This window comes from Diadema antillarum, unplaced genomic scaffold, assembly GCF_040938485.1.
Source record: "Diadema antillarum isolate AM-2024a unplaced genomic scaffold, OU_Dant_1.0 scf00000025, whole genome shotgun sequence".
In the NCBI taxonomy this organism is placed as follows: Eukaryota; Metazoa; Echinodermata; class Echinoidea; order Diadematoida; family Diadematidae; genus Diadema; species Diadema antillarum.
Window position 1 is genome coordinate 4,340,370 of NW_027270914.1, and position 11,791 is coordinate 4,352,160.

The 11,791-nt window shown below is 35.5% G+C and overlaps 1 protein-coding gene across 1 annotated transcript; it reads right to left on the minus strand.

The window, feature by feature from the left end:
- Positions 1 to 8,152: 8,152 nt before the first annotated feature.
- Positions 8,153 to 11,557, minus strand: LOC139733549 (uncharacterized). The gene is made up of 3 exons (XM_071644357.1): positions 11,426 to 11,557; positions 9,587 to 9,729; positions 8,153 to 8,386 (listed from the first exon to the last, which is right to left on the minus strand). Exons 1-3 carry the CDS (start codon positions 11,496 to 11,498, stop codon positions 8,159 to 8,161), a joined length of 444 nt encoding a protein of 147 aa, XP_071500458.1. The 5' UTR covers positions 11,499 to 11,557; the 3' UTR covers positions 8,153 to 8,158.
- Positions 11,558 to 11,791: the final 234 nt, after the last annotated feature.

The following is an 11,791-nucleotide window of genomic DNA, read 5'->3' on the forward strand; positions in this document are numbered from 1 at the left end:
ATAGACCAGCAAGATCACGAATGACTTCCTTAAAGAAAAAATTATAGTTTTACACTGCTGCTCGTCATTGTAGATGTCTTCATAACATAAAATCTATCGTCATCTTTTATTGGATATCTAAATTTAAGTCATATCATTTACACTCATGTGCACGAACAACATCAAGTGATACCTATGGGTATTCTTGCGATACGCAAACAGAATTCCAAAGTTAAAACCAAAACCATAAACCCAAACACCAACCCTTGCGAAATCATACTTGCTGCAATAATATGATTTAGTTTTAATTTCAAAATGTCCTGTGGTATTTCCAGAGCAAATGCTTTTTGAAATTTAATAAATATTACAGTATGTATGTTGCCTTGTAAATTGTAATAAAGTAAAGTTATCATACTTATCATCAAACAGTCGTTGAGGAGAGCGATTAACAAATTCAATTCAATGTAGTTCAATTCTGTTCATTTCAATTTAATCATCCTTTGAATCTATCCTATAAACAGTTTTAGATAATACGAAACATGCATTTGTCAATTCATATTATTGAACAACTCGAAAGATGTGCAAGTCATGAAATACGATATAATGGCTTAATTGAAGTTGGGATGTGTACCTTCATTCATTTTATCAAAATAAGGGTCAAAATGATACAGGCTTAAGTGTATGTCTGTGTTGTTGTTTTTATATAGAGTTCCTATGGAAGGAGGGAAAGATACCCTTTCACCTTGATTGATTGATTAATTGATTGATTGATTGATTGATTGATTGATTGATTGATTGATTGATTGATTGATTGATTTATGGATTCTCATGGAGTGCACACAAACTTTGTCGAAGTCATTGAATATAATATATGATGTTAGACAGCTTCTTTTCCCCTGAAGCACCAATGAAATGTTTCGTATTCTATTTTAGAAGTCCCTACTTATGTAATTAAAGATTTTCACTTCATATTTTTATATTTGATTTTAAATCTGTCATAATATGAATTATTACTTAGTGAGTAGTGAGTATTTCTGTCTATGATGACATTGTGTTGTTGGTGTTTTTTTTTCATGTGGTTGCTGTTGTTTAGTCATCGTATGATATTGATAATTTATGAAATTTGCAACAAAACTACTTTGGTTTGACATAACACAGTTCAGTTTTTCCTTTCATCGCTCTATTTTAATACGTACCCCTCTTCTTCTACTATTCCAACAACAATACACTTCTTCTTCTTTTTCTACTACTACCACTACTACTACTACTACTACTACTACTTTTACCACTACTACTGCTACTATTTCTACTATTACTACTATTACTACTACTACTACCACTACTACTACTACTACTACTACTACTACCACGTCTACTACTTCTACTACTTCTTCTACTATAACTACTGCTTCAAACTTCTATTTTTTCTTACTTCTACCACTGCTATATTTTCGGTCTACGGTGCTAATTTGGGGCATATTGATGAAAACAGCACACAGATATTGCGATAAAGAAACCCTGGCAATATTACTTACTACTGAAAATAACCTTGACTACTCAAAATGGACTCCAGTATACACACACACACAAAAAAAAATGTACATTGCCACAGTGGAGAAAGATAAGATCGTTAGGACCTTTTGTCACTCATATGTAATTGTATAGCTTAAGACGGTAACGCTAACAAGAAAGAGATGGACACTTCATCCATACGTTGTACACGCTATGTACAGGAAAACTGTTTATTGCTACTCCTGTTTCAAAATCATGTAGTTACTCCTGTTTTCACATCACACAAGACACGCATGTTAATGCATGTTAGTGGCCGCGGTCGGACAACAAATCCACTAGAATCCTGACGATTTTAGCAGAATATATATTTATATACAAAGAGAATAAATAGCATTCATGATATGTAAACAATGCGCGGAGCCAGATTTTGTTTTTGAGGAATTTGAGGATGAAATTGGTATATAAAAGTAAGTCATTACTATTGGACCGCTCCCCTGTGTCTATAGCGTACAACGTTCGAAACCTGAACGATTGTATAACAGGGACAATTGAATTGCAACATTTCCTGGCGGCAAAAACAAAGATGGACAATATTTCGCACTAAAACTGAATGATGAAATTCACTTACCACATTGATCACGATGTTGAAGAAATTCCGGGTAGATCCAACCTGCTTCAATAGATGGGCTTTAACAAGATATCTTTCGCCCCTCTTTTTTACGCAGAAGCAATGGACCTGATGTGCTTGTATGTATGTATAGCGCGAAGTGGTCAGGCTTCTTCGCAATGACTTATGGGATACCGGTGTATTAGGCGGTACAAACACTCCGCAAACAGGCAGCGACTGCACCCGGAAAACCACTCCGAAGGTACGTCCATATTAACCCTTCGGAGACCACAGTGCAGATTTAAACTTACATCACCACCTTGTCTCCTAATGGTTAGTCCTGATGTTATTATGAATGACTCCTGATTTCTAGTTTATTGCTTTGCTTTGTTATTACTTCTTTTTTCAAAAGATTGTTAGAGACTTTTTGCACATTTTTAATTCAACTAAACTCCAAATCTTTATTTTGAAACAACCGTTGACAAAATTTTTGTCGAAACAATCTCATTCATTTGTTCTCACTCTATAGTTTTCTATTATTTATTGCTCAGTTATCCTTGCTATAGAGACAAAGAAAGAAACACAAATTATGACTTTTTTTCCCTTCCATGTATTACCAGGAAAAAAACAACAACCTGCAAACCAAGCAAGTAAATTTGAAGGCACGTTTATTTCTCTTTGTTATTGTTATGTCGAGCTATGATGAACTACATTTCAGCAGATCTATTTTCATTTTATGAAATTGTTAACCTATAAGATAATGTAGAGTTTGTGAGTTCTTTGAATTCCCCAAAATTGTGAACAGTATAATGGGGGGATCCAATAGACCAGTTCCTAATTCACTTTGCACATGAGCAGAAAAAAGTCATTTGTACCAACAGGCATTTTGGTTTGTAAATTCACTGAGATAAGCATCTGTGATACGATGATTATTCATGTGATCCTTATCTAAATGGTGCTTGCCAGCACATCCACCTAACAGCAAGAATGGTATTTTGAAGTATAAAAGGAAATAGGCTGTTATTGCATTCAATACAACCAAAAAAAAAAAAAAATGAAATGGATGCCTGTTAAATTGTCAACTGCTGGAGTATTCTGATCACCTGTTCTTAAAGCAAGCTCATTCTTTGTTTGAACATGAATTCCATAAAGTGTTTGGTCGGGCAAGCTCATGCATTATGCCGCTTTGAAAACGAGGGAAGTGCCTATAACCAACTGAGGAAAAAGAAAGGTCATTTATACCAATGTGTACATGAGCTAATTACGAACTGGCTTATAGTGTTCCCCATAATGCAACGCGCCAGTGCTATGATGTTAACCATATTCTATGCAAACTTATCGGCATTCATTCGAAGCCATTTCTTTTCGCTGATCTCTCCAACAGGTTATTTTATTTTAGATAAACCGCGACATAATGACAGACTATGGACCAGCCAAAAACAAACAATGATATCATCACATTGGAGCGTTGGCAGATCAAACAACAGCATGATTACGATCTGCACTTGGAACAGTCGGATTGAGGGTCTATGCAAATGAAGTTAAGCCATACGGCGTTAAAAGCGTCTCTCTGTAGTCCGTGCAGGCATTCGTCTCTGACGTGTATGGGTGTACATACCTGGTACGGTGATATATATATATATATATATATATATATATATATATATATATATATATATATAATATTATAGAACAAATTGGAGAGTATGCATTCTGTACAAATATCATTTGCAAACCTGCTGTGATATAGGTAATAGCTATATTTCATAGAATTAATAAACGGTGTATTTGTGGATGCTGCAAAAACAGAACTGTGGCTATATTCTCCTTCATCTGTTTCTATTTTTAATCTTTTTGAGTGTGTTTCATTCACTGTCCATCACTTCCAAGACATTTCTGATTAAAGTTTTTATTAACACATTTAATTCTGTTTTATACTCAGCAAAGAAAAGGAAGGAAACACTTTTCAAGTTTATATTTCTCATGGAAAATGTTTGGCTGAAAGTTAATGTATCATATACCATATTGAAGGTAATTTAATTGCCTATCATCTTTGTAGGTCAATAAAAAGGGAAACTTTACGCATGAGTGTAAAGTGTACCTTTGTTTTTCTCTTCCAAGGCACAAAAGAAAAAAAAAAGAAAAAAATGAACAAGTTGTAATTCATGGGCAAGTGCTCTTCCATAACAACAAGAAGAAAAGACAAATTGAACTCTTGTCTCTCATTGTGTTAAACTGTTTTTGTTGTTGTTATCATTGTGATCGTGAAGGACATTGCCAAATGAAAGACAACATGTCAATTTTTACAATTTTCAACTTTTGTGTCTTTTAAAAATGAATGTGTCCACTGATGCGTAAAGTTTCCCCTAGCTTGATAGCCAATGAATTACCTTTAGAATGGTATATAATACAATGTTTTCATCGAAATCTTTTATGGAAAAATATATGAACTCGAAACAAGTGTTTCCTTTCTTTTTTTTTTCTCTCTCTTTTTTTTTTTTTTTTTTTTTTTTTTTTGGTGTACATTCTTACTTTCGCTCGCTGTCCTTCGCGATTTTTTTTTTATATTGCAGCTAACAAGAACAATGTAGTTTCACTATTATAAGATGGGTAGTTGTATGATATTGCAAAAAAGTCTTTAATGTGACAATTTTCATCTTTTTGACAACTCGTGTACTGTACACAATGTGTTTATAGTTTTCATTCATAAAGAGTTAGTAATAATATTCAAATTATTCTACTTTGGTGTTAATTTCGAAAGATTATGTACTTAGTCGAATGCATTTCTTTCTAATTGATTTGACAGGGATAAGGCTTTTTGGAACCCAGGGCAACGTGTTTCTTCTCTTTCAATTATACCATCATGTATTGATGATGATGATGATGATGATAATGATGATGATGATGGTGATGATGAGGATGATGATGATGAGGATAATGACGACGATGACAATGATGTTTAAAAAAAGAAAGATAATGAACATAATAATAATAGTAATAAAAGATTTGTGGATTGTTCTCATTCTCGGCATCCATTTGAGCAATGTGCCTTTCTATATGAACGAGTGTAAAAGTTTGAACTTTTTTTTTTTTGGGGGGGGGGGAGGTTACATCAAAGTCTGTGTTGTCTCGTTACCTTCACTATCTATACTTTGACCCTTTGAGAAGTGACTACATAAAAAACACAAGGAATGCAGGGATAAATTTTCTTCTCTTTAATAATCATGATAGAATAACTATTTTACACATGTTGAAACGATTAAAATCTATACCTTTCTATCCTAAAAGCACAAAACAATAATTCATATTATTATTGCAACAAGTATACTATATTTCAATCTTCCAAGGCTATTTCGTTAAACATGAGACAGTAATGGAATTATGGATTTCTCTCACACCACCCGGTTTTGTTTTTTTTGAAAAATACAGAAATATGGAAACACGTTAACAGGGATCTAAGACTACTATAGAAAAAATATTACAATTACAACTATTACAATATATACATACATCTGCTCTTATACTCTCTGTTTTTTTCTTTGTTCCTTGTCTTATCATTTTTTGTCCCTTTTTTATCTTTAGTACCAAATATGATGATTAATAATACATTGTACTCCTTATTCGTTGACAGTGCAGTCTCACAACGTGTTATCATTTCACACAAAAACTGCTAGGCATATTATGCCATCTTATCTGTCTAGTTCATGCAATTTCTTCAAAAACTACAGCGTATGTTATGCAAAAAAAGAATAAACTTCTTCTTTAATCTTTCACCCAATTGCTAACTTTCTAAATGCAAGTTCAAAGTCACTGATTTTTTTTTTTTAATGTGAAAGGCGTTGCCACAGACGAAAAAAAAGTCATGATGAGAATGAAAAAGGGACTGTAACGTTTCCCTCAATTCAAATGAGTTTAAGATCCTCTAAAGTGGAAACAAAGAAGGTATTTGTTGATAATCGACCCTCATGCAGATAATTCTGTACGTCAGAGAGATATGTGCTCGACTTGGCACAACATAAAAACTGGAACAAGACAGAGATGATGATAAGAGTCATGGTTGTAATAATTTCAGTGCTTTTTATCAATAATCTCTGAGGTGACGTTAGTAACCAGTGTGCTTTGAGAACTACAATAGAATAATTTATCATTCACAAAACTCTCCACAAACTCATGCGTTCTACCACTTCTTAAAAAGACGAAGAAGAACGTACGGAGAGTTTTGATAGAAAACAGTTATCAATTCCAGATATTTTTTTTTTGCTAGACCTACAGAAATGCAATGATTTTGATGATATCTTAGAATGAAATACTTTTTGCTATGTAACGAGAGCAGTATCATAAAAATGATTTCATTTCTATATTATTTGATGATGACCTTACTTTTTTTTAAAAAAATTGAAAATGATATGGGGTTTTTTTTTTTTGCATTCGAACTCTTAATAATATTTCATGAAAACATCGTTCATACAAAAATGCTTAAAAGAGCCTTGACATTAATTACTTCTTCTGTCATTTTGCAGATTGTGAGATGACATGTCGAAGTCTTCTTATGTGAGAACACTTGAACATGAATTTCTCTAACATAAGCTTTTACAAAAATGCGAAAAAGAGCCTTGATATTTAACCTTTACTACAGCTCTATACACACTGCATCCGAGTGTGAGGGCGAAATATCGGACAGCACTGTAATACAGTGCACTCCCATTATAACGGATACTGCTCACCAATGCTGCTAGAACGAAATTCCGCTTAATACAATAAAGTAAAAATTCAGGCAGCATCAATACCCGCGCTGTTTTGTTCTTGTTCATCAGTTATAACGAAATTTTGATATAACTAAATAGATTTGCCGGTCCCGAGGACTTCGTTATAACGGGGGCCCACTGTAATAGAGAGTATCCCACATTGCCAACATAGTGTTCACTGTATTATGCTAATTTTCAACTTTTGGAAGCTACTTCAAGGCTCGGTCACAAATGCCTTTACGAACTGCTACGAACGCCGTACGAACGATTTCTAGACAATTTCGTAAGATCTTCTTTGGAAGGCCGTACGAAACCAGCATTCATAGACCGTTCGTAGACCGTTCGTAAGTTCGAAGCCTGGTCGATGGTCTTGTCCAAGATTTTTTTCAACTTCGTACGAAATCCTCTCTTCGCAAGGCGGATGTACGAACGTCGAGCGAACATCGTAAGAACTACGCAAGATTTTGCAGGGTCGAAAGACAATTCTAGAAGCCTTAAATTCTTACGTTGATTGTAAGAACGCCTCAAGTCGTTCATAGAGGGCTCTTTAGTCTTTCATAAGAATGCCTTACGAACGGAGATTCGTACGGCGTTCTTACGGACAACTCCTCGAGTTTGAAAGGCGTTAGTAAAGGACTCGTAAGGCGTAGGTACACAATATTTGTGCAACTGTTGAGTTTTAGGAGTATAAAGCCAAACGTGCGAAGTTCAAATCTTCACTTTGCTCTAGGTGTTCGACCAGAAAATATTTCTGTTAAATATGGGACCAAAAGGGAAGGCAAACAAATGGAAAAGAGGGAAGGGGCGAGGGAGCGAGAGGGGGAGAGTTGGAGCAACAACCTCTTCCCCCTCTACTTGTAGATGCAGCTGCAATTGTAATCTCCTTGGCACTACTGCTATCTTGAAGTATAAAACTTTCAACTGCTATAGAATTTTCGACAGAACACGGCAGCGTCTTTTTAACAACCCGACAAAATATACAAAAAAAAATCGGAAATATTCTTACGAATTACTTGAGAGTGCCGTGAGTTGCACGTACGACCATCTTACGACAAATAGAAATCGTAATATGGCCGTAAGTCTGACGAAAGAATAACCCAAGGCATTCTTACGAAAACGTACGAATTCTAGGGCCATAAATCGTTTCGTTTCTATAAGAGGTCTTAAGTTGTTCTTGCGAATTAAACAGCGTTCGTACGAAATTCGTAAGAAGGCCATATAAGAATCTGTGCCCCATCTACGAATCTCGACGAACTCCAAAATTCGTACGAACGCATCGTTCGTATCGTTCGTACGAACCTTTGTGACCGCAGCTTCACCAACGTTGAGGCCTCCCATACACGATGTGGAACGCGAGGATCGATAGTAATGATATCGATACTACAGAGAAAACTCTTGGCGCCGAGCAACTTTCTGCCTTGTTACACAGATTTCCAGTGCAGCAGTACGGACAGTCATTCCCGAAGCATGTATCCGGACAGTCGCTAGAGGGCTGACATCCTCTAACGATGGTCCTCGTTCCAAGGACGTCAAATACAGATTTCTGTCATCGAACGAAGAGAAAAATCACAGTAGTAAATGGATAAAAGGATTGGTACATGCATACATAATATTTTGTAGACATATGGACATGTGGGCATGTTTATCGATGTTGTTGTAAAACATAATGGGCCCGATTGAAAAATTAATTGCCCCTGGCACTACTGGTACCAAACCAAGAGATATTATATACAGCTAAAACGCTCTTCTTCTTCTTCTTCTTCTGCTTATAATGACAATAATAATGATATATTATAATTAATTATAATAATATTCACGATGATGATAAATTGACTATAATAGTAATAATGATAATAGTAATTATTTTCATTATCATTATCATTATCATTATTATTATCATTATTATTATTATCATAATCATTATGTTACTAGAATGTCTCCACGAGGGAGCTCATTTAGAAAAAAAAGACACATGAATTCAACTCTATGTTACAACGACACATAAACTAACGACAGTTAGCATGATTATGATAATCATTTTAGTCAGATTCGGCAGTTACGTGACTAATGTCACAAGCAAAATGTCGTTGCATATTACTGCGGAAGGGCAAAGAACGGATGGCTATTACTTTTATGACCACTAATAGATTAGGATTGTTATCACTTTTTTCTTAAGGATTAATAGCCTGGCTCCAAACCCCCAATTATCGGTATTATCAAAATTTGATACCTACAAATACTGCTAATGTTAACGAGTCTATTGATAATGAAAGGGAACAAAAGTAACTATTCCAGTTGATCTTTATAATATAACGTGCGTGACGATCATATCAAAGGGATGGTATAGATTTGGTTGAGATGGGGAGGCCAGATTTTAACTTTTTGCAAGATAATTAGAAACCACTTATGAAATAGGAATTCAAAGTTTCGTGTTTTTTTTAATGAAAATCGGTTTTGGAATAGCTGAGATATCCAAAAACATAGTAAGCAAAGTGGTCCTATGAAAAGGTGGTCCCACCTTTTACTAGGACCTCTTTGCTTTTAGATATATCAGCCATTTCAAAACCAATTTTCATGAGTTTTAAATTCCTCCTAGAATTGCATGTAACTCTTCAATATTTCATATAAGTGGTTTCTATACGCGAAAGTTACATGTGAAACTTGAATCCTCAGCTCAACAAAACGAAACCATATCACCCTGTAAACCGTGATAATGCACTTGTGTGAACGAAAGGAATCTTACATAACAATGGCCAGAAATCGGACAGTTAGTGGTTAAGACGCCCTCATCGGTGGAGTCGAACGGATTCCCACAGGCCACGGTGTCTTCCGATGAGCAGTCATAACACGACATGGAATCTTCTTGTACGACGGCTTGTGAGAAGGCTAGCCAAAACAAAGCACAGAGAGATCATACAATCGATCACAGAAGAGTTACCGTCTACAGCTTTTTCTTAAGTAAATCTTACCAAGTACATACGAAATCAGACCAGATGTTTTAGCCAGCAATGTTTTTCTTATTCCAACTGATTCAATTCAGTTCAAATCAATAAACTTTATTTTCAAAATCAATATTCCAGTGAATATATAAAACTGATAGGGCCTACATCTATTACCAATTGCCATTTATCAACGAAAACATAAACCACCATTATTCTGTGTTTGAGTGATAGCAATGATAAAAATCATAGACATACGTACTCGGTTTGGATTTGAACCAATGACCTTCTGTCTAATCTTTCCATTGTTTGTTTGTTTGTTAATTTTCATCTGAGAAGATGGGTGGATAGCCCATATTCAGCTCTGTTAAGCTGGTCTTCCATGGAGTCCAGTTGGATGTGAGGTCACGGACCACTTCACCGGGTTAAACACCCTGCTCTTTGCGATGAATGAATAAAGCGGGATCATTACGTGCATGAGTTGTTACTCTCTCATACACGGGACCTCCATTTTATGTCCTATCCGAGGGACAGAGTGTTTTGCCTCTTGCTAGAGGGGACGTTATGCTTACACACAACATTGCTCAGTCCAGACTCGGGTTCGAACCCGGGTCGCGTGATCGTGAGGCAGACGCGCTACCGACTGAGCCAACTCACCCTCGTGCTTACTACTAAAAACACTAGCTAATTGGTGCTTATTTTGCGTCGATAAAGGGCAATTTGTTAATCAGTCGCAATAAAACAAATCGAAGCAAGAAGAAATGTCTCTCTTCACCGGCGTATTTGTAAACGTATACATGAAGCGGCTATATCTATGATATAATAGATCACAGTCTTAATATACTTATTATATTATATATATTTATCATATATATTATATATATAGTTATTACTACTAGCATCACCATCATCGTATCATCAGCATTATTTTTACCGCTGCTGCTGCCGCATGCTGCTGTTGTATTATAACACGTCGCCTTCATTAATGAAGTCTTTGAAGAGTGGTTTCGGAAAATGGATGTGAAACTACGACTGCTTAAACGTAAGAAGAGAAGAAAACTAGTTTAATTCATAAGAATAACCTCGTTACTTTCTTTTTCTCAACAAACCTTGGCAAGTTTCGGCTAGTTTTCTTTTCGCCTAAATGTTGACGAGCCCTAAGAAGGTGCCAGACTGTTTTGATTGTAGCATTCAAGTATCCAATAAAAACTCTTCCTTCCTACATGCACAACTTTCTCACAACCATTACATTTTTTTTTTTTTTTTGATATAACAGAATTAACTAGATGTGTGTAATAAAGATTCGATTCAAGGACAAAAGATTATTTCATTCTGGCTGATGTTGTACTTACTTCATCCACAGTACTCTTGCTAGATTTCTCGACGATCCTACAGTTTGTCGTTGTTATTGTTTTTTCTTGTTATTGTCTTATTGTTTTATTCTTGTAAATTTGTCTGTACCTATAACGGATAACGGAATTAAGTGGATATGTGTAATAAAGATTCAATGCTAGGACAAAAGATCTTTTTCATTCTGGTTCATATTATATATGGCTGCTTCATCTGCTCTTGTTAGATTTCTATGCGACCCTACATTTTGTTGCTGCTATTGTTTTAATCGATTGTCGTGAATAAGACCATACCTGTTTCTATGGCCAGGAGAGGAAGAAGGACGAGAATGATCACAGCTCGCGTTGCTCCGGAGATGGTAGCCATGGCAACTCACTTCATACGGCACCAGCGACAAAATTTAATTTGCATCACCTTTTGTCTGTCAAAGATGGAATAAAAAGACGATAATGTTAGTGCAGTCATACGCGGTACAATGTAAACGTTAAGTACAGGATTACATAAATCGAGTTCTTACACATCCACCACTTAATTGTGATAGCCGTCACAAACCGTGTACGTGGTTCTCTCCTTAAAGTTAGCGTGGCGCCCTCTATGTTAACACATCATGTTTGGTGGAGAACAGGAAGCCAATGAATCTATGACTAATGGAGCACTTA

Bases quoted from the DNA above. Each gene is read 5' to 3' on its own strand.
- LOC139733549 (XM_071644357.1), bottom strand. From the start codon at position 11,498: ATGGCTACCATCTCCGGAGCAACGCGAGCTGTGATCATTCTCGTCCTT. The intron at 9,730-11,425 runs GTATGGTCTTAT...TGTTTTGGCTAG, and splicing joins TCTCCTGGCCATAGAAACAG to CCTTCTCACAAGCCGTCGTA. The intron at 8,387-9,586 runs GTAAGATTCCTT...GTTCGATGACAG, and splicing joins CGATTTCTGGCCATTGTTAT to AAATCTGTATTTGACGTCCT.